Genomic DNA, 26,958 nt, shown 5'->3' with positions numbered 1-26,958 from the left:
AAAAATTATAGGCTCAAAGCTATCATTAACATTGCCAAATCAGGATGTCCTATGTAGCTGTATGTAAAGTTCTCATCCCAGTAATAAATAAAAACAAAATGCTGGAAAATACTTAGCAGGTGTGGCCAGCATCTATGGAAAGAGAAACAGAGACAACGTTTCAGGTCTGTGGCCTTTCATCAGTTCTTATCCCTGATTGGTGATCACATAAACCTCTTTTTGATAGTTTTTCAGTATGGAACTTTTCCACCAGATTACTTAGAAAAAAAATGTTTTAGGAGGGAACATATTATCTTTAGAACAAAATTAGGATGGTCAAAAGTGAGAAGAAATTGTTGCCAATATCCCTGTTGACACCTTGATCCTCAGTAAGCCCTCAGTAAGTCTTTTTAAAGTACACATTGTTATTGTCACATCCATAATTAGCCATGAGAGGCAGTGGCAGAAAATCATGAGAAATAGGAGCAGGCATAGTCCATTTAGTCCATCGAGCCTGCTCGGCTATTTGATAAGGTCATAATAGAATGCTTCCATAATTTAAGGCTGATCTGATTGCGGCTTTAACTCCACTTTCTCGCCTGTTCCCTCATAACCCTTAATCTCCTTGTTGATCAAATATCTGTCTAACTCAGCCTTGAATATATTCAAAGACCCAGCCTCCACTGCTCTCAGTGGAAGAGAATTCCAAAGAGTAATGACCCTGAGAGAAAAAAATTCTTAAATGGGAGACTCCTTATTTTTAAATTGTGTCCCCTGGTTCTAGATCCCTCCACAAGGGGAAACAATCTCCCAGTGTCTATCCTGTCAAGCCCCTTCAGAACCTTGTAAATAGTTGAGGCCCAAGCACTCCAGTAGTTACAGTTTGCCAACCTCAAAATAACATTTTATTCCAACTCTAAATTTCCTGTTAGTTAGCCAATTCTCTATGCATGCTATATATCACCACCAACACAACAGTATCTCTTCTCTGTGCACTTCAGTTCTGTGTTACTGTCTTTCCTCCTTCCATCCAATGTCCTTGTTGACAACTTGATCCTCAAAAGCCTAGTTAATGTACACATTGTTACTGTCACATAAGATTGCACTAACAGCTAAAAGGACTCCAGTACCCTGAGACCAAAACAAATCCTTCACATTTGCTATCATTCTTGTACGTTTTCTAGTACTAAGTCAAAAGTGAGGAAGAATCTGTTAGAGACTTTACTAGCATTTCTGCACTCAATCAAAAAAACCCTGTAAATTAGTACATTTTGTTTTTAAAGGTATCTATAATGTGTTTAAAAATAAAACACTTAATGAAATTTAAAATGACACTTTTGATAATAGGTCTGCAACTTGATTGTTTGCATTTTCTCCCTGCTATTTTAGTGAAAGTTTTAGTCTGCTTAAGAGGAATGGATTGACACCCGATTTAGGGATGAATTTCAGGCAAAGTAAATGTTTATATTTATTATTCAACTATGTCACTTCAAAGTTCCAGTATAATTACTACTAACTACTGAAAATTTCTCAAAATACATTTTTATCCTAGAAATGCCAAAGAACTTAAGAGTTTTCAGTCAAAAGATTAACAAATAACCAGCTTCAAGAGTAGATAAAGTCAACATTTGTTCAGACTCTTGTAGAAAAGCAGTAAGTGATTAAATAGCAAGCTATAAACTATGAGGAGGATGGTGTGGAAATCTGCTTTTCATTTGAATAAAGCCATATATTCAGAGAGCAGGATAAAGATCTCGTTATAATATACTCCTGGAACTAGTGAAGTGAAAAACACAAATTAAAATAAATATGGTATGGTAAGGAACACACCTTAATGTCTGATTGATTTATAAACTTGCATGGAAATTTACATCTTCTGGGGCATTCTAATAGAATGCTTTCATAATTTATGGCTGTTTGGTTCTCACTTTATGTAAAAACAAAGTGCATTATGTGGGTGGTTTTCATGAAATTATTTTATCTGAGTGGCAATGCTACTGCCTGTCCACATACAACTGGTTGATTGTTGAATTTCTGACACTGCTTCAGACACAGTGGGTGGGTAAGCCTGCATATTCCTATAATTACATCTCCACTGCAATACCACACAGTGTAGGCAGTCCATATTGACTTATCCTGCTGGGCCAACATACAGTAAAGCCATCACTGCAACACCTATTGATGCATAAAAATAGTTCCCAACAATTTAGTGCATCTGGAGAGCCTTTAATAGCTTGTAATAATATGAGATTCCACAAACATATTCTCTGCTGTAAAACAAAGGTACACTGACCATTAGTCAAGTGTTACAATTATTCAAAATATTTGTTGGTTCAAAAACAAAAAATGTTAGTATTTCTGTGGTGACCTAGTGAACCTTGCTTGAAAATGTTCCAGTGGATATTGAATGAGGATGGGATCAGGTTCTGTTATAATGGGAACCCCTATGATTAGATGCAGACTAAGAACCCATTCCACCACTTTTCTTTATCTCTCAACTGCTCTTGTGCTGTCAGACTGCTTGTCTGACATCAAATTCTGGATAATTCACAATTTTCCCTAGCACTGCAACAGTAATACCAAAGCTGTTGTCATTGGCCGCTGCCACAAACACTGCTTGCTCTCTTGCCAATGATTGCATTCCCTTCCCCAGGAATTCTCTGAGATTGAATATCATAAGTGATCTGATTCTATCTTCAATCATGAGTGGAACTTTAAACCTCCACAACATTGCCCACTTCTACAACTTCCTGAGCCACTCTGCTGTTGAAACCCTTATGCATACTTTTGTTACCTGCAGACTCAATTATTCCAATATCGTCCTTACTACTTTCTCATTTTCCTCTCTCAAACTCCTTTGCGTGGTCCCTTTTGTCATCCTCATTTATTGTAATCTTCACTGGCTCCACATTATCCAAATGATTTTCAAGTTCTCATCCTTGTTTATAAAGACTTTTACCCAACCTACCTCTGAAAATTCCTCAAGCTCCAAAACACCTGCCAAATGCTCCACTCCTATGATATTGGCCTTTTGTTCTTTCACCCCCACTGTCTCCTGCCTTTATGTCATTTTTCATGGTACAGCCTTCAGTTCCATTGCTCCAGAGAGCAAGGCCAATCTCCCAAGGACTCTTTGCCCCTCTATTTCTCTTTGTATGTCGAAAACTCTTTTCAAAATCCATCTCTTCAATTAGGTTGCCTGTCTCTTCTCCCACTCTCTCTCTTCCTGGCTTGCTGCCCAAATTCCATTGTGAAAAGCTTCAGGATGTTTGCTACATTAAAGGCAGCATATAAATTCAAACTTCTGTTGTCTAGACAAATTTACAGGATGACCACTTAAATGGGCCACCAGATGATTCTGGCGCCTATCAAAGCCCAGAACAGGTCAGAGAATGACATGGGATGGGCAGAGAAAATTGAAGGTGAAATTAACAAATAAGTTGCAGATAAAAATACAACTTATTTTTATATAAGGGAAAGGCAGAACTTTCTACTTGAGAAGTTCTCCAAACTTGGAATATCATTCAGTAGAAAACATCATCAATATCTCAGTCATCAATATCCTATGAGTGTTAACTTGATGAGACGGGAAACCCTATTTGGGATCCACAGTTCAGCAGGATACTGGGTTATTTGGATTTCTACTTCTATTCCAGAACGAGTATGAAGAGAGACTGCCATCTAACATAAAGTGAATCCTCTTCTATATGCATGTAAATAAGCAAAATGGTGGTAAGAGGAGTGGTGGGGTGGATTAGGTACCAAAAAGGGGGCATGGAAGCAGGGAGCATAGCTGAGATATTAAATACTTTGCATCTGTCTTCACCAAGGAAGAAGCTGGTGAAAGAGAGTTCAGACACTTGAAGGGTTTAAAATGGATAAGGAGGCAGTATTGGTTAGGCTGTCTGTAATTAAAGCTGATAAGGCACCAGGAACAGATGAAATGAATCGAAGGATACTCAGGAAAGCAAGAGTGGAAATTACAGAGATACTTGCCATAATTTTCCAGTCTTCCTTGACTTAGTGGTACTATCGTACTCTATTTTCCCCTTCTTAATCAATCCCTTGGTCCTCCTTTGCTGAATTCTAAACTGCTCCCAATCCTCAGGTCTGTTGTTTTTTCTGGCCAATTTGTGTTCCTCTTCCTTGCATCTAATTCTATCTCTTATTTCCCTTGTAAGCCATGGTTTGGCCACCTTTCCTGTTTTACTTTTGCGCCAGACAGGAATAAACAATTGTTGCAATTCACCCATGCGCTCTTTGAATATTTGCCATTGCCTATCCACCATCATCCCTTTAAGTAACATTTCCCAATCCATCATAGCCAACTCGCGCCTCATACCATCATAGTTTCCTTTATTAAGATTCAGGACCCAACTATCAGAATCAACTACATCACTCTCCATCTTGATGAAGAATTCTACCATATTATGGTTGCTCATCCCCAAGAGGCCACACACTAGACTGCCAATTATTCCTTTCTCATTACACAATACCCAGTCGAGGATGGCCTGTTCTCTCGTTGGTTCCTCAATGTATTGGTCCAGAAAAACATCTCGCATACACTCCAGGAATTCCTCCTCTATGGTATTGTTACTAATTTGATTTTCCCAATCTATATGCATATTAAAGTCACCCATAATTACAGATTTTCCTTTATTACATGCGTCTCTAATTTCCTGTTTAATGCCATTCCCAACATCACCGCTACAGTTTGGGGGTCTATATACAACACCAACTAACGTTTTTTGCCCCTTAGTGTTTCTCAGCTCTACCCATAGAGATTCCACATGGTCGGAGGTAATACCTTTCCTCACTATTGCGTTAATTTCCTCTTTAACCAGCAATGCAACTCCACCACCGTTTCCTTTTTGTCTGTCCTTCCTAAATACTGAATACCCGTGGATGTTCAGTTCCCATCCCTGGTCACCCTGCAGCCATGTCTCCGTAAACCTGACTATACCATACCTGTTTACATCTATTTGCGCGGTTAATTCATCCACTTTATTGCGAACGCTCCTCGCGTTAAGGCACAAAGCCTTAAGGCTTGTCTTTTTAACATTACTTGTCCCGTTCCCACTATTTTTCACTGAGGCCCTGTTTGATTCTTGCCCATCACTTTTCTTATTCCCCTTTCTGCCTTTTGTTCCTGTCTTTGATTCCCCTTCCTCTGACTCCTTGCATAGGTTCCCACCCCCCTGCCATTTTAGTTTAAACGCTCCCCAACCACTCTAGCAAATGTTCCCCCTAGGACATCAGTCCCAATCCTGCCCAGGTGTAACCCATCCAGTTTGTACTGGTCTCACCTCCCCCAGAACCGGTCCCAATGTCACAGGAATTTGAAACCCTCCCCTTCACACCATCTCTTCAGTCACGTATTCATCCGATATATCCTGCTATTTGTACTCTGACTGGCACGTGGCACTGGTAGTAATCCTGAGATCACTACCTTTGAGGTCCTACTTTTCAACTTACTTCCTAACTCCCTACATTCTGCTTTTAGGACCTCATCCCTTTTTTTAACCTATATCATTTGTACCAATATGTACCACAACCACTGGCTGCGCACCCTCCCCCTTCAGAATGTCCTCCAGCCGCTCTGAGGCATCCTTGACCCTAGCACCAGGGAGGCAACATACCATCCTGGAGTCTCGTTTGCGACCACAGAAATGCCTATCTATTCCCCTTACAATTGAATCCCCTATAACTATTGCATTCCCACACTTTTTACTCCTCCCCTGTGCAGCAGAGCCAACCATGGTGCAACGAATTTGGCTGTTGCTGCTTTCTCCTGAGAGACCAATCCCCCCTCAACAGTATCCAAAGCGGTATATCTGTTTTGCAGGGGAATAGCCACAGGAGATTCCTGCACTGCCTGCCTAGCCCTCTTGCTTTGCCTGATGGACACCCATTCCCCTCCTGCCTGTGGACTCTTAGCCTGCGGTGTGACCACCTCTCTATTCGTGCTATCCACGATACACTCCGCCTCGCGGATGCTCCACAATGTCCCCAGCTGCCGCTCCAGCTCCAAAACCCGGGCTTCCAGGAGCCGCAGCTGGAGACACTTCCTGCATACATGCTGGCCCCGGGCACTGGAAATGTGCCCGGCTTCCCATATACAGCAGGAGGAGCACACCATGGCTTTGAGCTCTCCTGCCATGACTTACCCCTTTAAATTAAATTAAACCTTTTGGAAGATACTTAATATCAACTACTTTCGGGCCCTTCTTCCCTGCTCCTCGTTGTTACAGAATATAGTCCCTACAAACGATGAACCACAAAATAAGACCATAAAAACCATAAGCAATAAAAGTAGTAAATGCTTACCCAGCCATACTCACGGTACTCAATGAATCACCTTGTTCCCTCCTTACTGAACTCTCTCAGTCACCCCTGCTTTCCCAGCTTCTCTTCAACTCCCGACTCCTCTTCAACTCCCGGCTCCTCTCGTGCTCCTCTTCAACTCCCGGCTCCTCTCGCGTTCCTTTTCAACTCCTGGCTCCTCTAGGTGCTGCTGACTGCCTGTCCCAGCGTCCTCCTCTCGCACTCTCCTCATTGCAATTCCTATTATCTTATGTTAATATTGTTCCTGCCATTTAACCATTTCCTGCTTTTCATTCAAGCACTTGACAGGTTATTCTATTTCTTTTCTTGTACATGGTTCTTTATCTCCTCTACCTGTCTTTCCAGTTTCCTTTTTAAATGTTAATTTTTAATATCTGCCAATGCTGACGATATTTGCATAGATGTTGACCTGTTCACAGATGCTGTTGGAAAGCACGAGTATATAACAACAGTTTAGTTTTTTCTCTACTCAACAGGAGAGACAAGGTGAGAGATGGCTTTAAAGTGTTCAGGCTTTTTCCTCTGAGAAAAAAGATAATGGTACCACTGAGGAAGTAAGGATTGTGTTGCTGCATTCCAGAGGTCGTGTTCAAATCCCATCCATGGTCTTGCCTAGCCATATCTATAACGTTCTCCAGCCTTACAACACTTCAAGAACTCAGTCTTCCTCCAACTATGGACTCTTACAAACCCCCACCCACTTCATCCTACCATTGGTGGTCATCACATCAGTTGCTTAGGTCCTAAACACTGGTACCTCTCTAAAGCTCTCTGCTTCTCTTTCCCTTCGTAAGACACTTCTGAAAACTTACCTCTTTGGCCAAGCTTTTAATGATTCTTTCAAATACCTTGCCTGTGAAGTTCATTGGGACATTTTCCTACTTTAAAGGTGCTATATAAAAGCAAGTTGTTGTTGTTTCTGACACACTGCAGCTACCGAGGAATGGCCACATCAAAAATGAGGCCAGTGGAAATCAAAACTTAAGTGTTTATTCAATCAATAAGATTCAATAATTTATTTTGTATAGTATGTTGTACAATTAAGAGAATTAATTGCAAAGAACCCAGTAACTTGTTTGTAAATAATTCTATATTTAACCATGACCTACTTAATACTTATAGTACACTACAGTAAATAAATTATTAAATCCTATTGGCTGAACTGATAATAATTGCTGTTTAGATATCAGAAGTGTTACAAAAATGCACGGCAAACACAAAATTGGAATGGTATTAAACTTATAAATACTGCATTCGGCTTCAGAAGTTCTAAAAGTAGCATCACATCTCTGGATTTAGTTGTGTTCGTATCTTGAAACGCAGCTCTAACCTTGTTTCTCTGTTCGAAATTTAAGACAATACTAATTATATCTAAAATAAAAACAGAAAAATGCTGGAAATACTCAGCAGGTCAGGCAGCACCTGTGGGAAGAAACCAAATTAACGTTTCAGAACTGTTCTGATGAAAGGAGGTTGACCTGAAACTTGGCTCTGTTTCTCTCCAAAGATGCTGCCTGACCTGCGGAACATTTCCAGCACTTTGTTTTTATTTCAGATTTCCTGCAACACGGTATTTTGCTTCTGTTTCAATTAAATAATCACTGTTCAGTACAATGATCCAAATCAAGTTGTTCTATTTCAAATCGATAGTAAGCTCTACAACACAATTCAAATTGTAGTGCCATAGAGTTTTATTTCATAGAGTGTTACAAAAAAATGTGGTACCCTGTATTTATGTTCATGTAACTCGCAATTAATGTGACACAAGTCAAACTCATTTTAAATAAAAACCTGCCAATGAAAAAACAATCAGCATATAAGCAAGATTCGTTTGTTGAGTCTCTTGAATGTGATATTTTAATTCTCTCAAGTGCTGCAATTTCTTTCCTTACCAATGAAAGTCTGAGACATATTGTCAAGATAATTGGAGGAAATTCTGCAGTGCATCTGACTTAGGAATTCCTGAGGTGGATGATGAGTGCAAGAAATAAACATTCTATTTTTAACACATGATTTTTTCCAACACTTTAAAAGGACAAAAATACGCTCAAAGTAAAAAAAAGATTGGCTAGATATCCAAAATGTATTATTATTTTGAGGCTTAACCCACCTCATACTCCTGTGAGAACTTCAAATTATCATTGGCCTTCAATCTTTCAATGTTGTCAGCAAGATCAGTGATGGGGATTGGTGGATGGTCCCTCATGCCTAACCAAATAAGAGTCATAAAGTCAGTAAGGCATAATCACAGAACATAACTTAAAAAAAAATAAATAAAATGAAATAAGTGTTAAAAGCACATATGCATTATGCATGTAGAAAGGTTATGTGTGACATTACCAAAAACACTGGAATTACAATATAACATGCGCCAAAAATTGTGGATTTTTTAATATAACTGTATGGTTGAAACTGTTCTCTACTGAACATGCTCAGATGCAACAGTCACTGATCACACAGCACACAGTTTCTAAGCGGCCCATATGCGGTTACATACAGAAAAGTGATGATAAAGGCAGATTTGAATGAGGAAGACAGTAAAGGCTGTTAAAAATGCAGCAGTCCCTTTTTCTCATCTACACAGACTGAGTTGATAATCAAATCCATAGTGCATGTTTCTATTTCAAGAGGGAAATAGAATAATCAATCTCGCAAGAATACCTCAGAGTTCTTACTCGTGACTTTCTCTTTTTCCAAAAGTATTAATCACTGAAGTCAATGAGTAGGTTGGGAGCGGAGGAGAAGGTATATAATTATTCTTGCTTCATGCTTTCACATTCTTCCATCACTATTCCAATTAATAGGCACACTAGAATTAAAACTACCACTAGAGAACTCTCATTCTTTATTAAAAAAGAATTTGTACTTTACTTTAAATGGAAATTAGTACTTCCAATGGAAACCAAATTGATTTTTGTTGGTCGTTGGGAAGAAGGCAAATAGATGCAGCAGCTCAGAACAACATTCCATTTTGACAATCTTCCCAGCATAACATAAATAAAAATTGTGGCCTGAATTTTGCAGGGGGTGGGGGCGGTTTGATAGTGAATGGTCAGCATTCAGGAATTAGCGCATGGGTAGATTAATGCGGAAATCATTTAGTTGTGATCTGTCACCCACTGCTCCACCACAGGCTGCGCTGCGATAACCCCACTCCGAGGTGGCAAATCAGTGAAATCGGTTAATGTGGCAAGGACATTCCCTTTTCCACTCTCACATGCTTTTAGAAACCCCATAGAAAGTTACTGGGTTTTAATGGCGTTCTGTGTAATAACCTTTGTTGAACAAGATATCTGGCCCTGAAAAAAATAACTTCACATTTGTGAAGAGTTACTGAATGTCTCGAACATGATTAATAACTAGATTTTATAAACTAATTTTTGAAAAATTTTTTCCCCAAGTTTTCTCATGATATTTCTGCTTCTACTTTCAACCCATTCGATCTTTATTTCGTTCTATGTAACATTTTTAAAAGATGATTTAATTCTGTGTTTTTCATTTCCTGGTTGGCCGTTTGGGAATTCTTTGATCTGATTGGCTATTTGGTCAGCTTGATAATATCATTTCAGCTCCACACTTGGAATCCCCATTAAAGATCACTAAAATCAATTGCATGGCGAGAGTTACCATATTCCCACAGAGATATCTCTCAGCAAGGCTTTCTTTGAAGTCAGAGGTGAGCACTCTTACTTTGTCACCGAGTGCAAAATCCAGACCTGTAAGTTCTTATTGCATCAAGAATAGCAGCAATTTAGTTATTTTATTTTGTTTGTTCATTACAGCTCTAAAAATCCTCAGGGTCATCACAAACTTACCTAACAGTCAATAACTCTCTGCACATATGCTTAAATAAAAATTAGAAACTACACTAGGGAAGGCTCATCAGCCACCAAACGTTAAAGGTGTAAAACTAGATTTAAACTTACACCATATTTGTTATTTGTTTGAATGATTTAGTTAATTAGCCATTCAATAAAAGGATGGCTGCTTTCATTATAACAGTCACATCCATACGCTCATTTTAGCAGTCAAAATGACTTGCAATGACCTGGTGATCCTGGATTCAGTCACTTTCTGATGTCAGCACAAATCCATGCACTAATAATTTTATTATATAAGTATTCTATTCCCAGAGTAGGCATTACTTTCCCACCTTCTATGAAGGAATGTTGTTGTCATTTTCATGGAGTGCTACACCAAAATCTGGATCCAGCACTTCTACATCATTGCACATTATTTTGGAATGCTGGTGAGGCCAGGGTTATGGCTACAGCCTGCCTGATGCCAATATGCAAGTTAGACATCAAATGATTACAAAATGAAGCATAACAAAGGTTTAAAAATGTTAAATGTAATTTTTCATCACAAAATAGTTGGCAATTCATAAGAGAAGGTTCACAAACGTGTTTTATGACACTACCCCAAAATGAAATAGATCAATCTCAACTGGGATTCAGATCAGCTATTCCACAGGAACAGGCTACTTTGGTTGCTGTTAAGATCTGGGGTTGTGAAGCTCAGTTTCTATTCAGATGCCGAGATTGAAATTTCTGATGCCTAATTAATATGACCTTCAAAAAGTTGAAGTGGAGGTTGAATTGGCGTAGTAATTTTGTTCAATATCTAGATGTTTACAGTGTGATATATGATTGATCTGTTACAATATAAATCATTGGATAAACTCAAACAATTATTTAAAAATATTTTAAAAGCGCAATGCTTTCACATAAAAATACCTTGTTAGAATATCATTTAATAGTCTAATATATTGGCATTATATGATAGGATGATAGCTATTGTAGTTCTGATTCTTAGCATTGTAAATTTCCGATTCTGGTGTAATGTCATGATAGGTGCCGAATTGAAATTTGATACTGAACTAGCGCACGATAGGGGGAAATAAGTGGGCCATCTGGTTTAGGAGGCCATTTGTTAGATCTTAGACAAGCAATGGGGGAATTTGAAGCAGAACAAAGTAATGGTGTGAGGATTGATCAGTTTTGAGATAAATTAAAAAGTGAGTGATTCTATGATAAGACATTTTACAGATGTAAGAAAAAAAAATCAAAATTACAAAAATAAATCACAAGTGCCATCTGGTGGCAGAATATCATCATTGCACCAATATTCTGGCATCGACTTCTTTCTCTAGCATCTAGTAGGAAAGTCAACTATCCTGGACCCTTGGTCATATGCTTGATCAAACTTCTTGAGCAGCCATATATTAGGAGATACATTGATGCCAGAAAATGAAGCTAAATTCTAAATCCCAGAATAATTGGGTACATCCAATACTGAGACAGATGGGATGCTTAAACTGATTAGGTTTTAATCAAAAGCTTTTATCTGTTCTACACTTGCATATTTAAAGCACACCATGGAGCACTACTTTGCAAAAATTTAGCCAATGTACACCACCATTGCAAACATCTACATAGTTTTAACTGCATTTATTAAAATTGTGGAGACTGACTCACTTCCAACTTCATTAAAACTAAATTTGTGCTTAGCAGCTTCAACTCTCTTCCTTCAGAAACTCTGGAGGAATACTCAAAGATTAACAGCTTTCGACATTGCAATTCAAAATGTGTATTGCCATGGTTTATAACTTCACTTTTAAATAAGAAACACGATGTTGTAAAAAGCTCTATTGACAGTTTTGCATTAGTTATTTCTTTTGCAATATTTATAAGTAATACTGGAACAGGCTATTTAGAGACAGTAATAGTCAAATTGGATCCACTTTTATTTTTCTAAGAAGAAATCTTGCTTTAAGCAGTCTTTGGAACAGGCGAAGTTTCTGTTTTTTGGAGCTGGAATTTCTTATCTAGGCTCTTGAAATGCCGGATGTGGAAAATGGTAAAAAGGGGCTTTATAATGATCAGGTCCATAAATCCATTGGGCTTGCAAAGGAAATAAAAATGCCAGTTTTCTAAAACTCAAAAGGGGTAATTTCTATTCCTATGCATTGCTGAAAGACCCTCGAAATAGAAATTCAGTATTGCAGTATAGGCCCTTCAGCACTTGAGCTTTTGACAGCGAGTGCGCCTACCAAGACGTTTTACAACCCATTTTGTGATTGGGTGGTTGAGAGAACACTATATTTGTTGGTTTTAAGTGCGAATATGGTAACTTTGGAATACATACATATACCATGGAAATTGAGGCTGTGTAGATAATCAAAGAGGATACTGCTCAATTAGTCAGATTGGAACTGAGATTAGCTTCTTTGAGCAAAAATGACCTTCATGGCAGAGCAAGAAGAAATATACAGAAAAAAAAATGCAGAAAAGACACAGGACAATTAAACTAACTTGAGTTGTTTGGGCAACTGGGGACACTTGGACCTGTGAAGAAAATGGGGCAGAAACATTTTTTTTTTAAAAAAGGGGTAAGAAAACAAATTAGCTTTTACCAGAGGACAAGAGACCAATCTCAGAGTTAAATAGGTGAAGGAACAGTTATATACTCAGAGGGTTCAAATATGAGCAGCTAACTCTGACTTAGAATACTTTCATCACATGGATAGTGGTAGCTGAAACACCAAACTTTTCAGAACTGAAGATTTATCTCTTCAGTTTTTTTGAGCTGACATAAACCTTCAAAAACACTACCTCATTCAAGTAAAGGGAAATAAAATAGATCTATATTTTTGTTTTATTACTTGCCCATGAAGTACTGAACGTGTACCCTACAGTTAATGTCTTATAGTGCTTGGCAGCACTCAGGTTTGAGACTCTATTTGAACCCCTGAGTATACTGTAGTTGTTTAGATAGCATCAATACAAAAAGAAAAACAAACCAAGAAATAAACTTAACAATACAGACGCTGTTTTGCATTCTACTTTGATATCTCCATTTCATGCAGTTACTCAAAATAAAGCCTGCTTTAATAAGAAAAATTCCATCCAATCCACAATTCTCATGTAAAATCTTTAGTGCCACAAATGATTATTCTGAGTTTCATTGGTTAATATCCCCTCCATAAACGTATCCATGCATGCTCTTCTTTTTGGAGGGGTGGGGGTGATGGAAGGAACAATGGGATATTGGGATAGTCCAGCCCACATATACCTCTTTGGGTATATTAGTGTTATTATTTTGTCAAGCAAGCAGGAGTACTTGGCACTCCTGATCAATCCAAAACAGCTAAGTTTTTGGGAAAATTGTTACTTCTCAACATAACTGTTTTTGTGACCAAGTCATATAATATCAAACTGGTTACTGGGGCTATTGTGCAAGTTGGTCAGTGAGCAGCTAGAAGTATAGAGGGCACACCTCATCAATACCATATTCCAAGATTTTGCTTTCAAATTAGCGAGCTATTCATTATCACGGGCCCCTTAGTTGATTCGTGTGCCCGATGCACTGAAGTATTTTGTTTTAAATATAAAATTTAAAGACCAATATTTAAATTAGGCCAGATTGATAGGAAAATCATTTTGATCCCATTCTTTTTGAAAACATTTTTCAAATTTTTGCTCAGCACATCCTCATACAGCCTTGCGTTTTTAGTACTGGAGTGGTGTTTTCCCACCATCTTTGACAGAATCTCTCCCTGAGGCACCTATGCTTCCCTCTAGAATGTCCTCACCTTCCAGAGCTGTATAACCCTCTACTTCTCAAGGATGTACAACCGTGTAAAATTCAGGCAGTTAGTGATTTTTCTAAACCTTTTACCGCTATCAATCAAGCAATCATACTATTTGAAACACATGATTCATGCACTATTATAATTGTCTACCATGTTTTGTGATGGTGGTGATGTTCAGATTCATTGTTTCATAACAGTGACGATCAAATTATTTATTTACCAGCTGTTCACACTAGAACTTTGGAGTGTTAAAATGAAAGATCCAGGCTGGTTGGGATGTAATACTGTGACTTTAATTTGAACAGGATAATTATATGGCATTATGCTAATTTTAACTAGTATCTTGCTTATTTGCTAATCTCACTGCACAATGCTAATTTCACCTGTTATTTCCCTCATTTGCAAGACCATTATGCCTGATTGCCAATTAGGCAGTCTTTCAGACTGTTGAAATATTTCTTTTAATTACCATCTTATGGTTTCATGCCTCAATATTTTTTTTTCCTATGACTAACCAACACAAGTTCAGCAGATGAGAGTAGGTCTATGTTAAAATGTAAACCTAATAAGATCAAGGAGGCAAATTCCCCACCCTTGTACCCTTCAAGTAAACTTCTTAATTACACATGAGAACTGAATGCCTCTACTGAAGAGGATAGGGCAGTAAGGGGGACTTTGATACAAATCTAGTTTGGAGGTAACTCACTCCTTTATCCACTAAATACATTTTCAATCTATTCCATACAAAAGGCATGAAGTTTGCTCTCTGTAGTGGGAAGATATGCTATTCTTATAATGGTTCCTCTCATTATCATGGAATGAAACAGTACAGAAGGCCATTTGGTCCATTATGCCTGTAGTCACTTTTCGGTAATCCCAATCCCCTGATCTTCCTCCATAATTCTAAAATTTTTCCTTACTACTCACTTTGTCTACAACTAAGAAAAAAGATTTTCAAACAATGATGACAGTGTGTGGTTGTCCCAGCTGCTCTAGGTCTATGGACTTAACAGAACCTGCCTGAATCAAACAGACAGCATGACAGTGAAGAGCCAAATCTCAAAAGGTTAGGGTTTTACCTCATGCATGAAGTGAACAAAAGTAACTGGAGCCTAACTGGTGTTGCAGATGGGCAAAATTATGACTTGCACACAAACTGAGTTATACATTTTTATTTCAGTTACATTCAGTTTTTTTGAGTCTGCTCTTTCATTCATTTATTGGCTTAGATTTACTCTATCAATTTTGGATTACTTCAATTCAATCTTTGATTTTATTTTATATATTTTAGTTTGCCTTTTTCATTTTCCCCATGAATTTTTTATTTGTGGGGGAGTGGAGGAATGGCTTTGAAAATGTAAATAGTTCAAGTTGTTTCAAAGATTACCTCATTATGCAATCAAAATTATAACCTAGAAAATTGGAAGGGTTTAAAAACATGAAGGAGAACAGATGAAGGCAAAATTATTTAACTGTCTGGCTAAGTACAGATGCAGTGATAAGATAATAATTTTGGACCAATATCACTTATAATTACAAATATATTAGTTGTAGTATATTAACCAGATTCTTCACCATGGGGAGGAAAATAAGCATGTAAGACAATATGATTGTACATTATAGATCTCTGTTTGTTTATTTAGCTCACCAACATGACCAATACATCTTACTAGAGCAGTGGCCGAGTCCAAATATTTCTCTAATATAATGTTCCCTTTCTAATTATGCTACATCTGAAAATAACAATGCACATTAGAGACTGGAACATTCCCCACCCTATTCTACTGATGGAGAAATTGCCAAGCTCCTGGACTGCATATTGACAGGAGTGTTAATAGACAAAGATTTCTCATGACAACTTAATCAGACCATGAAAAGTACTTGTGTTAACTTGGCAAAATGCCATTTGATGAGGTAAAACACAATGGAAATCATTTTTTAAGCTGTAACCCCAACCCATCTTCCATCACTTAGACTATCGAGAAATTGTTTTTCAGACATGATTTATTTGAACTGACTACTAGATATTTGAAGTGTGATCAACTGTAAAGTATCATACATATCCCCTTAAGTACCATCCATTCCAAAGTAAATATTGAATGTAGAATATAAGCGTTGTGGATCCAAAAAATAAATTAACAGCAGTTTGACCGTCCAAGGTGAGAATGGGTGGATTATGAGTGTATTTAGAGTGGGAAAAACAGAACGAACAGTCAGTTTTCTGTGCTGTGAAGGGATAGTTAGGGTGACTCATTTTTGGTGGGAAAATACATTCAACAACTTTGCCTAAATATCCTGAATAATCAAACAATTCCACTGAATGAATGAATGAAACTGGGAACTAAACTGTAGTAAGGATAGGAACTTCTCTAACTCAGAACATTTCCATTCAGTAAGTTCAGACTGGCATGGGTTCACTTGTCCAATTTAGTGACCATTTCACAAACTGTCAAAAGCAGACAGGTGGCTGTTTACACACATCAATGCATGTAGATTTTATCATTAATTCCAATAGCCCACAAAAAAACTTCCAAGCTGAGCATTTCCAATGCCAAGTTCAAATTAAACGTGCAATGCTATAATCTGGCATGTGCCGACTTGTGTAAAATGATTCTAAATAATGTGCTTATACCAGCATAAAGGTGACAAAGCGGCAAAAAACATTACATTTTCTAGTACAGTACAGACATTCCTAACCTTGGCAAGCGCAGTATTTAAGTAGAAATGTAGAAAAAGTCAGGCAGAAAATATTTCAATAATTCTTCAGATGTTCTTATAAATACACAAGTACACAAAGAAGACATTCTACTTGTTATTTCCAACTTCAAAGTCTCTGATAAGCAACTCTTAAGGTGAAAGAAATAGTTCTGTGCCAAGTCATGGCTCAGACAGTACAAGGAAATCTTCGAGATGTTTTGACTACAAAAGCCTTTTGTCTAAGGTTACTTTCAGTTCCACCACTCTGTAATCAAAGGAATTTAAGACTTGACATTTCATGTTTTTCAGCTGACATCTAAGTTTTTTGTAAAGCATGTTCATTGCAAAACACAGCTCACTGTCCCTGGGAAATAATTGGATTTTGTCTCAGTCCATGAGACTATATTAATGAATGCTTCACATGCTATGTAGCCCTTTGAAAGTAGTTTAACCACAATGTGTTAACACTTTGACTGCTAAAGTGCAGGGTAGTTACTGACAATGTGATTAGCAATCAAAATCTTAAAACTTTGTGCAAAATATTCAACATTGCTATGAAACAAAATGACCATTTTGTACATGATTCTCTGCAAAGTGCCTTGATTTACACTATAAACTCACCAGGTTGATCATTTGATTGGATGACCCCAATATGATATGAACATAATGAGATCCTTCATGATTACACTGTTTGCAGCCAGAACTCCCAATATAGTGAACTCCTGATCTCAGTTGTGACATCAGGAGGTGCTAAGCAGAGGCATTGCACCCTCCTATAGGAAGTGAGAGAAATTTTCATTGTTCCACTGAGAGAGGTTAGGAAATCAGATCACATGGCTGCGCTGGAGAATGATGTGTGACCCAAATATACATAATGAGAACAGAAAAATTGAAAATGGAGAGAAAACACAAAGTTCCTGAGGCTGGACAGGTGTATGTGCCTTGTTTGTTTATGTTGCCTTGTTTGGTAACAAATCAATTTTGTTTATGTGGGTGTGATATTTAGGCAGTTATAGTAATCAAATACACGAAGTAAAGATAATTTGAAGTCCTCCGCATTATTGGCTGAGGTATTTGTTAAGACAACAGGCAAAATTAGAACCTCAAGTGGACCAGGCATGATGACCTCCTGCAACTGTACAAATTCTTTAAGTTGGAATTCTGCTATTTGCCCCAGGTGCTTGGATTTCACTGCCAAATAGCTACCTTAAAATTATTTTATTTGTTTAATTTTACAACACATCCTCTTGTTGGCATTTATTCTATAACCCAGAAGTAATGCTGATGTCACATAATTAGGATTATTACATTAAGGGATCACAAGTACACGGGAATATAATGAAGCTTGGGATATTTGCCTTTTCAGTTTTAAGTTAAATCTTTTCCAATTCATTCACAGCCTGTCGTTTTTGGTTTCCCTCCATGCCTATGATTTTAAGATGTGAAAAGCCAGTTTTAGGTAAGTGAGAGAATGAGGCAGCTTCAGAGTGACAGTGAGAAAAAATTAGCTTCCTTTGTGAAGGTTTAGAACAGTCAAAATATATACTTTTTAAAATGTTCTAAGTCATCTCTGATGATCTCATGTAATCTTCCAATTATAAGTACTATTACATCAATCCGAAGTTCTTTTATGTAACTTTTAATAATCAAGCCACTGAGAGACAGGGGTCGGGCTCATCCAGTTTGAACTTTAATCCTAAATTCAAAACCAAGATTTCATGATCTTCTTTAATAAGCCAATCTCTCCAGCAAAAAGTTGGGAATTACCTTGAAATTTTACATGACCTGAAATGTAAAGTTAGATTATTGCATATATTTATTCATATAGTTCATATATTCATTTGTACAGATCATCAGTTTATGAGTACCTTGTCACACGTGACGATCAGCAGGTTAACAAAGGGTGCTTCAGAGCACAAATTTATTACATGTAATTTTATTCTCTGTGCAAGGATTGATATAATTAGATAATTATATAATTTATAAGTACACAAATTAGCTCTCAGGAACTAAGCATTTGCATTTTATCATGAGCTTTGTGCTATAATGGAAGACATTTGAAGCTTGATGTTGAGATTTGTTTGAAAATTTTAAATAGGCAACTCTAGAATGAATTCATTTGGAAAGCTATTCTGGAAAATTAGATCATTAAAAAAAGATCGATACTCAAATATCGTTTCTGTAAGCTTTGTTAAATCTAGGGCAGAATTTTATTATGTGTCATCTAATTCAGATGGATTGAATTTATGGGGTTCACATCAAGATTTCTGAAGGATAAGGATCCATGTCCTAAGGAAATAAGTAATGAGAAAAGATCATTTGTTCTGTCTAGTTATCTCTGCTGTAATCTGGATAGCTACATATATTAGTTAAATACATACAGATTCTGAAGAAGAGTTTCAACTCAAGACTTTAACTCTGTTTCTCTATCCATAGATGATGCCAGATCTGCTGAGTGTCAGGAAGATATAATAATTATGATAATGTTATTGGAATTTATTGTAAAATAGAGTAATAGTGGGATGTGTCCATGTGTGAGACTTAATTGAATTAGAGGCAGATAGTCTGGGTGCTTTGGTGTAAACATCGGGGAAGTTTAGAATATAAGGTAAAAGGACATTTGCATTTTTAAATAAACCAGACCAGGTTGTTTTCAAAGGACGGATGAAATGTGTCACCTAGCCAGGTGAAGTTTAGAAACAATGGGCAGAATTTTGCCCTTGATGGGCAGGTGGGCAGCCGATCACTGCCGCTGAAATGGGCCCTGCCGCCATTTTAAGTGGGTGGGCCAATTAAGGCCCGTTCAGCGGGCCGCCCGACAGGAAGCGCTATGTGCTTCCTGTGTGGGTGGGGAGGGATTCCCCAACTATCAGAGTGCGCTCTTTCGCACACATGCGCGTGAAAGAGCGCACATCTCCCTGAGGCAAAGTGCTGCCTCAGGGAGATCGCTGGAAAGCTGGCAAATATAAAAAACAGAACAATAAAAAATGCATTAACATGTCCCCCTCGTGTGAAAATGTCACACAAGCTGGGACATGTTAATGAAATAAACAAAAACTTTATTAAATGTTTTTAAAACCGCTATCAAACCTCATCCCGCCACTGGATGAGGTTTGTAAAAAAAATCACCTACCCGCCTGACCGTTGGGCCTGTGCGCCTAGCTGAAGTTTGCACGGGCCCCTCAAAATCATCGACGATTGGCAAGTTAAGGGCCTTAACGAGGCCTTTAATTAATGACAGGCGCGCGTCCCGCTGCATAGCGCGCCCGCTGATTGAAATATCGCGATGCCGCGTGCTGACATTGGGACGCTCGTGCGACATTTTAAGCGCTGGCATGCGGGCTCCGCCACTCGCATGCCAGCCAGAAGATTCTGCCCAATGTGTTTATTTTTCCCAAAGGTTACTGGTAAAACTTAATGCTATGAGGGATTTTTATTATCAGAAAAACAAAGTCCAAAGACATATGAAACAATGGGCATTTGCATTCAAAGGGGAAAACATGTATAAAGGGGCGAAGGCTGTGTGTAAGGGTAGGCAGTCTAAGATTCAGCAAGTGTGAAAAGCCTTCAGCACCTATGCCTCAAATTGCGGCCTTCAGGGACTGAACTTAAGAGAACTCACTTTGAATTCGGCTGTTCAGGGTATCGTTTACTTTGCCTTCTAAAAATGTGTCTAAATACTGCCTTCACAAAAGTGCAACTGGGAGTTAGATTAATGAGGGGATTTAGAAGTTATCATAGTAGTGATTTGTAGATCTATATGTGTGTTTAAAATCATTTAATTAATAAATGATTAATCTAGTTTTGTAAAAACCTACAAGACTTGGTGGTCTTATGACGGAATTCAAGGCTTGCATTTCGAAATTTATACAAATTGCAAAACGAGTTGTGGCAGTTGTTTCAAGTTTCCCTTTGGGATTGTAACAACTCAGCATTTACCATGAGGTTTTCCAGCACTTCCTGTTCTTATTTTATATCAGCTACATATATCTCACTGCAGCTTCTACAAATTCATTGTCCTCTAATACCTTAGTTGATATTTCTGTTCCTTAGACGTAAGCTATGGAGACAAATTGTGCTATCTGAACTATTGTTTTGGTTGCGATCAGTTTCTGCCTGGATGGCTTAGTATCACACAGTCATTTATTCATAGGCTTTATAAAAAAAATGGAGCTGCTTTTTAGAAATGAACATACGAATATAAATTCACCAGTGCCAGTTAGGAAATAAAATATTCTGTGAAGTAGAAGAATTATAAAGAAAAATGAACAAAACTGAAACCTTTTAATTAGATCTCAGAATGGCAGAAACCAATTTTACATCGACTTAACTTGGTAACAAAAATAGCAGAGTCCTTTAATTTGATTTTAATAGATTGTCTCCAAGCCAATGAGAAATACAACAGTGATTTCTTTGAGCTTCAATCTCAAATGTTTACCTGGAGTTTGGTAGTTTAGTCGTCTCATTTCCACAGGGTCTGAAGAGTGTGCCAGCAATGGGTCTTTTCCACCAGGAACATCGTCTTTGGCAGATGGAGAGCTTGCTCTTTTCCTGAACCAACCACATGGTATTATTACCGTAACTAATGACAGGAATGTACTGATTTCCACAAACCACTATTAACTCAATGTTGTAATCCAGAGACAGAAAGCAGTTTTTTGCTTCATAGTTAAATGCTTTGTTTCTGTTCAATTATATTACATGCATGAATTTTCCAGGAAAACTTTTCTTCGGTCAAAGCAGCAGAAACTGACTAATGCTTTGTCGAGTACATTACAATCCAGAGGTATAGAGGCAAAATACTGCCTTTTTACAGTACCAATAATATACGTGAAAGTGATATATGTAAAAACAGAGCAAGCCATCTGTATTACTGTCTTTTATAGCATTGGCATTTCAATTAGGAGAACATTTTTGCAATTAAATACACAAGTAAATTAACGGTAGTTAGAAATGTCATCCTACTTAAAATATTATTATATATACCATGATTCATAAGCAAGGTTTACAATAATATGAAATAAAAATACTAAGTGCTGGAAAACCTCAGTAGGTCTGGCACCATCTTTGGTGAGAGAAACAGGGCTAATGTTTCGAGTCATATAGGCTTGAAACATGAACTCTTTCTCTCTCCACGGATGCTGCTAGACTGGCCGAGGTTTTCCAGCACTTTGTTTTTATTTCACATCTCCAGCATCAGTGGTATTTTACTTTTGTTTTCCAATAATATACTACATCAATGATTTTCATCTTTAACTTTTATATGCCAACTAGTTACCTATGCAAAGCAAATCTGTAAATTAAAAAGAAAGACCTCTGAAAGCTGGAAGCTAAACATAAAAATAGAAATGTTGGAATTTTAACTTATGTTTGGGATAGAAACATAAATTTCTGACAAATGGGTCTCCCACCTCAAATATTAATTTGCCTTTTCTCAATTCACTATGATGAACCTCCTGTGCCATTTCAGCATTTATTGAAATTTCTAATCAACATTTTATCAATAACAGAACTAGCCACACAAGCAAGCTTCACAGCCATTTAATACAAGCATCAGAGCTTGAACAAACTTGTTTAATGTGAACCAAAATAAAGATTGCTATAATCAGAAACCACATTATTTTGGTACCTGTCAGATTTTGTGTTTCACAGTTATGTGTGTAATATTTCCGAATCTACAAATGGAAGAAAAGGATGGCACAGTTTCGGCAGTATACTCTGGCACAGGATAGTAGAACGTCAGCTCTTCCCCACTGTTCCCCATGTACCAATCTTAAAAATCTCAGCAGTTAGACCCTAAACGTTATCCCCTCTCCTAACGTGAAATGAAGGGACAAAAAGTTAGAAGATGATTGACCATGTGTTGTTGTTCTCTTACCAATCCTAATGCCTGATATGCCAAATCATGAAAGCTTAAAAGGTCTTCTGCTTGCTTTCTTTAATGCGCATGGAAGAGTAAAGGAGAATGCTGGAATTGGAAGCATGTCTAGACTGTCCAGTTTAAGACAACATTACTGTTATTAGTATGAGTCTTACCTTTCCTGCTTACTGTATCCATAAGATGGCAAAAAGAGGAAAAATCAAAAATGAGTGAATATTTCTAATTTAACTGTAAATATAGTGTGCGGAACTTTCTCCCTCTGCCTCCTCTGTTCAGTTGGTAGGCGAGGGAGATCATCTGAAAACAGCTATATAAATTGTTCATGTGTCATCCTCACGATTGCTCTATCTTAAGTTTAACTCTGTAAAGTATCAGAATACCATTGCATTTAACACATTTTCTCTATCATTATTTCCCCTCAGGTCTTGATCTATTATATATAATTTGCCAAGAGTTAACTCTCTCATTGTTCAGTAGCATACATCCCATTATGAAATTATGGCAGTTTATAACATTAGAAAACATTAATCACCTTGCTGTGATCATTTGATATAATTCAAATATTTTGAAATAAAATGGCAAATGGAAAGCACTATTAATAATCTGTATAAGCTATCTTTACTGAATGAGTAGTGCTCTTGATTAATTAAAAAGAGTAGAGGACCTGGAGCTGAATTTTCCCGTTTGGTTTGTGATCCTGACGTCACCTTCAATTCTGTGTTGGGAACCCAGAGTGGCTGTGGTGCAACATCGATCATGATCTTCCCCAAGATGGCTAATTAACAAACCACCTACAGGAGCCCCTTCCAATTCAGGATGGTGGGAGGACCAGGGGTCTGAAAGGACTTGCAGCAGTTTGGCTAGCAGACCCATGAGGAGAGGTCGGTGCTGCCAACATAGGTGGGAGAACACAAGGACATGACAAGATGGAAGCACTCTCTGAAGAATTATAAAATGGAAAAAAAAAACTAGTGGTCACACAGCCAGGCCGACATCCTGCGGCAGTGGCTGCGGGCCTCTGATACCCACGGCTCCAGGAGTTAGGGGGTGGCGATTTAAAGGAGGGATTGATGGCCCTTCAGCCTACGATCACGAGGCTACCTCCAGGCAACTGCCAGGCTTTAACCTCATCAGGCGACCCATCCACCTTTGGGAAGATCCTGGCAGCATCACCAATTTATCCCCAAGTGGACACTTATTTGAGCTTAATTAGCTACCTGCCACTACTAAGCAGGTAGCGGTGCAGGTTAACCCCGTCCCTGGCAAGATAGCTTGGAGGCAGGCTCACGTTGAGGAGCTGCCCTGTTGCAAGATTCTCTAATTTTGCTCCCATTCCTGCCTCCAAACTTGAATCCGTGGGATCAGAAAATTTTATCCCAAGGTGGCACGTCAGGTATTCTTTCTTACAGTAAATTAAAAAAACAGTTGAAGGATCTTCCAATGGCTCATTTAATAGCAAACTTGCTGGCATAACTGGCTAAAAAAAAAACTAGGAAAACACCTAGGAACAAATCAGATAAAGTATGAATATTTCTTGGAAGCAGCTCTCAAAACACTGTTATATCAGCCCTAACTGGATCACAGTCAGGTCATATAGATTTATCTAACGGGAGTGATCTACCCATTTTATCTTGGAGAAAGAAAGGGAAATAGTCAGAAAAATAAAGAAAGTGATTGTGAGTAAGAGGTGAGAAAGTGTAAGGTGAAAAGAAATAGTGGAACAAAAGTAAGAAACAGATAAGCAGGAAGAGGCAGAAAATGTCAAAGGCAGTTTCTGTGAAATTATAAGCAGTGTAATGGCATCAAGTGTATAAAGTGACATATTGAAATATTATTTGAAAACTTGTATGGACATTTCTATGGTGCGAAGTTAGAAATATATGGCCAACTGCAGTATGTCAGCCTTTTCAGCACTGTGATTCACACTCAGAAAAATTAGATTTGAATCTCAAACTGGCTCTCCATTGTGTTTTTAAATTTCAGTTCTTGGCCCTCTCCTCTTAATAGTCTGAGAATAAAGCAGTCTGTCTCTGTAACTATTGCCATTCCGGCAACAGTACTGAAGACTTGTGCTCCAGAACTTGCCACACCCCTAGCCAAGCTGTCCCAGTACAGCTACAACACTGGCATCTACCTGGCTATATGGAAAATTGCCCAGGTATGCTCTGTACACAAAAGGCAGGATAAATCCAACCCAGCCAATTACCACCCCATCACGCTACTCTCGACCATCAGTGAAGTATTGGAAGGGTCATCAACAGTGCTATCGAGGGGCACTTGCTTAGCAATAACCTGCTCACCGATGCCCAGTTTGGGTTCCGTCAGGGCCACTCAGCTCCTGACCTTATTACAGTCTTGGTTCAAACATGGACAAAAGAGCTGAACTCCCGAAGCGAGGTGAGAGTGGCTGCCCTTGTCATCAGGGCAGCATTTGACCGAGTGTGGCATCAAGGAGCCTTAGCAAAACTCGAGTCAATGGGAATCAGGGGGAAAACTCTTCGCTGGTTGGAGTCATACCAAGCACAAAGGAAGAAGATTGTGGTTGTTGGAGGTCAGTCATCGCAGCTCCAGGACATCACTGCAGGGCTTCCTCAGGGCAGTGTCCTATGCCCAGCCATCTTCAGCTGCTTCATCAATGACCTTCCTTCCAACATAAGGTCAGAAGTGGGGATGCTCGCTGATGATTGCACAATGTTCAGCACCATTTGTGACTTCTCAGATACTGAAGCAGTCCATGTCCAAATGCAGCAAGATCTGGACAATATCCAGGCTTGGACTGACAAGTGGCAATTAACGTTCATGCCACGCAAGTATCAGGCAATGACCATCCCCAACAAGAGAGAATCCAACCATCGTCCCTTGATGTTCAATGCCATTGCCATCACTGAATCCCCCACTAGCAACATCCTGGGGGTTACCATTGACCATAAATTGAACTAGACTAGCCATATAAATGCTGTGGCTGCAAGAGCAGGTCAGAGGCTAGGAATCATGCGACGAGTAACTCACCTCCTGACTCCCCAAAGCCTGTCCACCATCTACAAGTCACATGTCAGGAGTGTGATGGAATACTCACCACTTGCCTGGATGAGTGCAGCTCCCACAACACTCAAGAAGCTGGACACCGTCCAGGACAAAGCAGCCCACTTGGTTGGCATCACATCCACAAACATTCACTCCCTCCACCACCGACGCACAGTAGCAGCAGTGTGTGCCATCTACAAGATGCACTGCAGGCATTCACCAAGGCTCCTTAGACAGCATCTTCCAAACCCACGACCACTGCCACCTAGAAGGACAAGGGCAACAGATAGATGGGGACACCACCATCTAGAGGTTCCCCTCCAAGTAACTCATCATCCTGACTTGGAAATATATCACTGCTCCTTCACTGTCACTGGGTCAAAATCCTGGAACTCCCTTGCTAACAGCACTATGGGTGTACTTACACCACATGGAATGCAGTGGTTCAAGAAGGCAGCTCACCACCACCTTCTCAAGGGCAACTAAGGATGAGCAATATATGCTGGCCTAGCCAGCGAAGCCCACATCCTGTGAATGAAAAAAGAAACATCATCCGACTTCGTCCCTATTTCAGCTCATCTGTTGCTGAAACCCTCATTCATGCCTTTTGTTAACTCTAGGCATCACTATTTCAGTGTACTCCTGGCTGGTTTCCCACATTCCAGCCTCCATAAACCTGAGGTCATCCAAAACTCCACTACCTGAGTCTTACCTCACACCAAGTCTTGCTCACCTATCACCCTGGTGCTCGTTGATTTACATTGGCTTTGGGTCAAGCAATGCCTTGGTTTTAAAATTAATTTTCTTGTTTTCAAATCCCTCCATGGCCTCGCCCCTCCCGATCTTTCCAGTCTCACATCCCTCTGAGATATCCACACTCCTCTAATTCTGGCCTCTTAAAACACCCCCAATTTAAATTGTCCCACCATTGGTGGTTGTGCCTTCAGTTGCCTAGACCCTAAGCTCTGGAATTCTCTTGCTGTATCTCTTTGCCTCTCTATCTCGCTTTCCTCCCTTTTATGACATTCATTAAAACTTACCCCTTCAATCAAGCTTTTGGTTGTCTGACCAAATATCTCTTTATGTGGTTTGGTGTCATATTTTGTTTTTGTTTTAAGTTAGGGTGCTAAACAAATATAAGTTACTGTGGTTATTGTTGATAACTAGATATAGTACATTCCTGAAGCTGGTTACATTGGACAACAGAATCATTGGATGGCAAGCTTGGTGGGGCACAAAGATGAATGAAGAATGATATAATTGGGGTTTAGCAATTTTCCAGTCCACATATCATTTTATCTTCCCAGCTGAAAGATCATGAGGAGTCAAAGACTTGTAATATTATTCATTGTATAAATTAAAATACAAAAATCTTTGCAGCACATTTTTTTTCATTTATTCATGCAATGTGTTCATTGTTGGCAAGCCAGCATTTATT

The 26,958-nt window shown here is 38.6% G+C and overlaps 1 protein-coding gene across 9 annotated transcripts in view; it reads right to left on the bottom strand.

Annotated features, from left to right (window-relative positions):
- LOC144692265 (receptor-type tyrosine-protein phosphatase F-like) overlaps positions 1 to 26,958 on the bottom strand; it is a 496,732-nt gene that overhangs the window by 85,197 nt on the left and 384,577 nt on the right. For 6 of the 9 annotated variants that reach the window (XM_078560868.1, XM_078560866.1, XM_078560870.1 and 3 more), the window contains 3 exons: positions 21,054 to 21,166; positions 12,639 to 12,671; positions 8,435 to 8,532 (listed from right to left, as the gene is read on the bottom strand). In XM_078560868.1, the coding sequence (XP_078416994.1) occupies positions 8,435 to 8,532; positions 12,639 to 12,671; positions 21,054 to 21,166 (244 nt within the window). The remainder of the gene's footprint in view (positions 1 to 8,434; positions 8,533 to 12,638; positions 12,672 to 21,053; positions 21,167 to 26,958) is intronic. The other 3 variants (XM_078560873.1, XM_078560874.1, XM_078560875.1) reach the window with 1 other exon arrangement.

This window comes from Cetorhinus maximus, chromosome 17 (genome assembly GCF_964194155.1).
Source record: "Cetorhinus maximus chromosome 17, sCetMax3.hap1.1, whole genome shotgun sequence".
Lineage (NCBI taxonomy): Eukaryota > Metazoa > Chordata > Chondrichthyes > Lamniformes > Cetorhinidae > Cetorhinus > Cetorhinus maximus.
The sequence above is the reverse complement of the archived record's forward strand: the minus strand, read 5'-3'. Positions and strand labels throughout refer to the sequence as shown.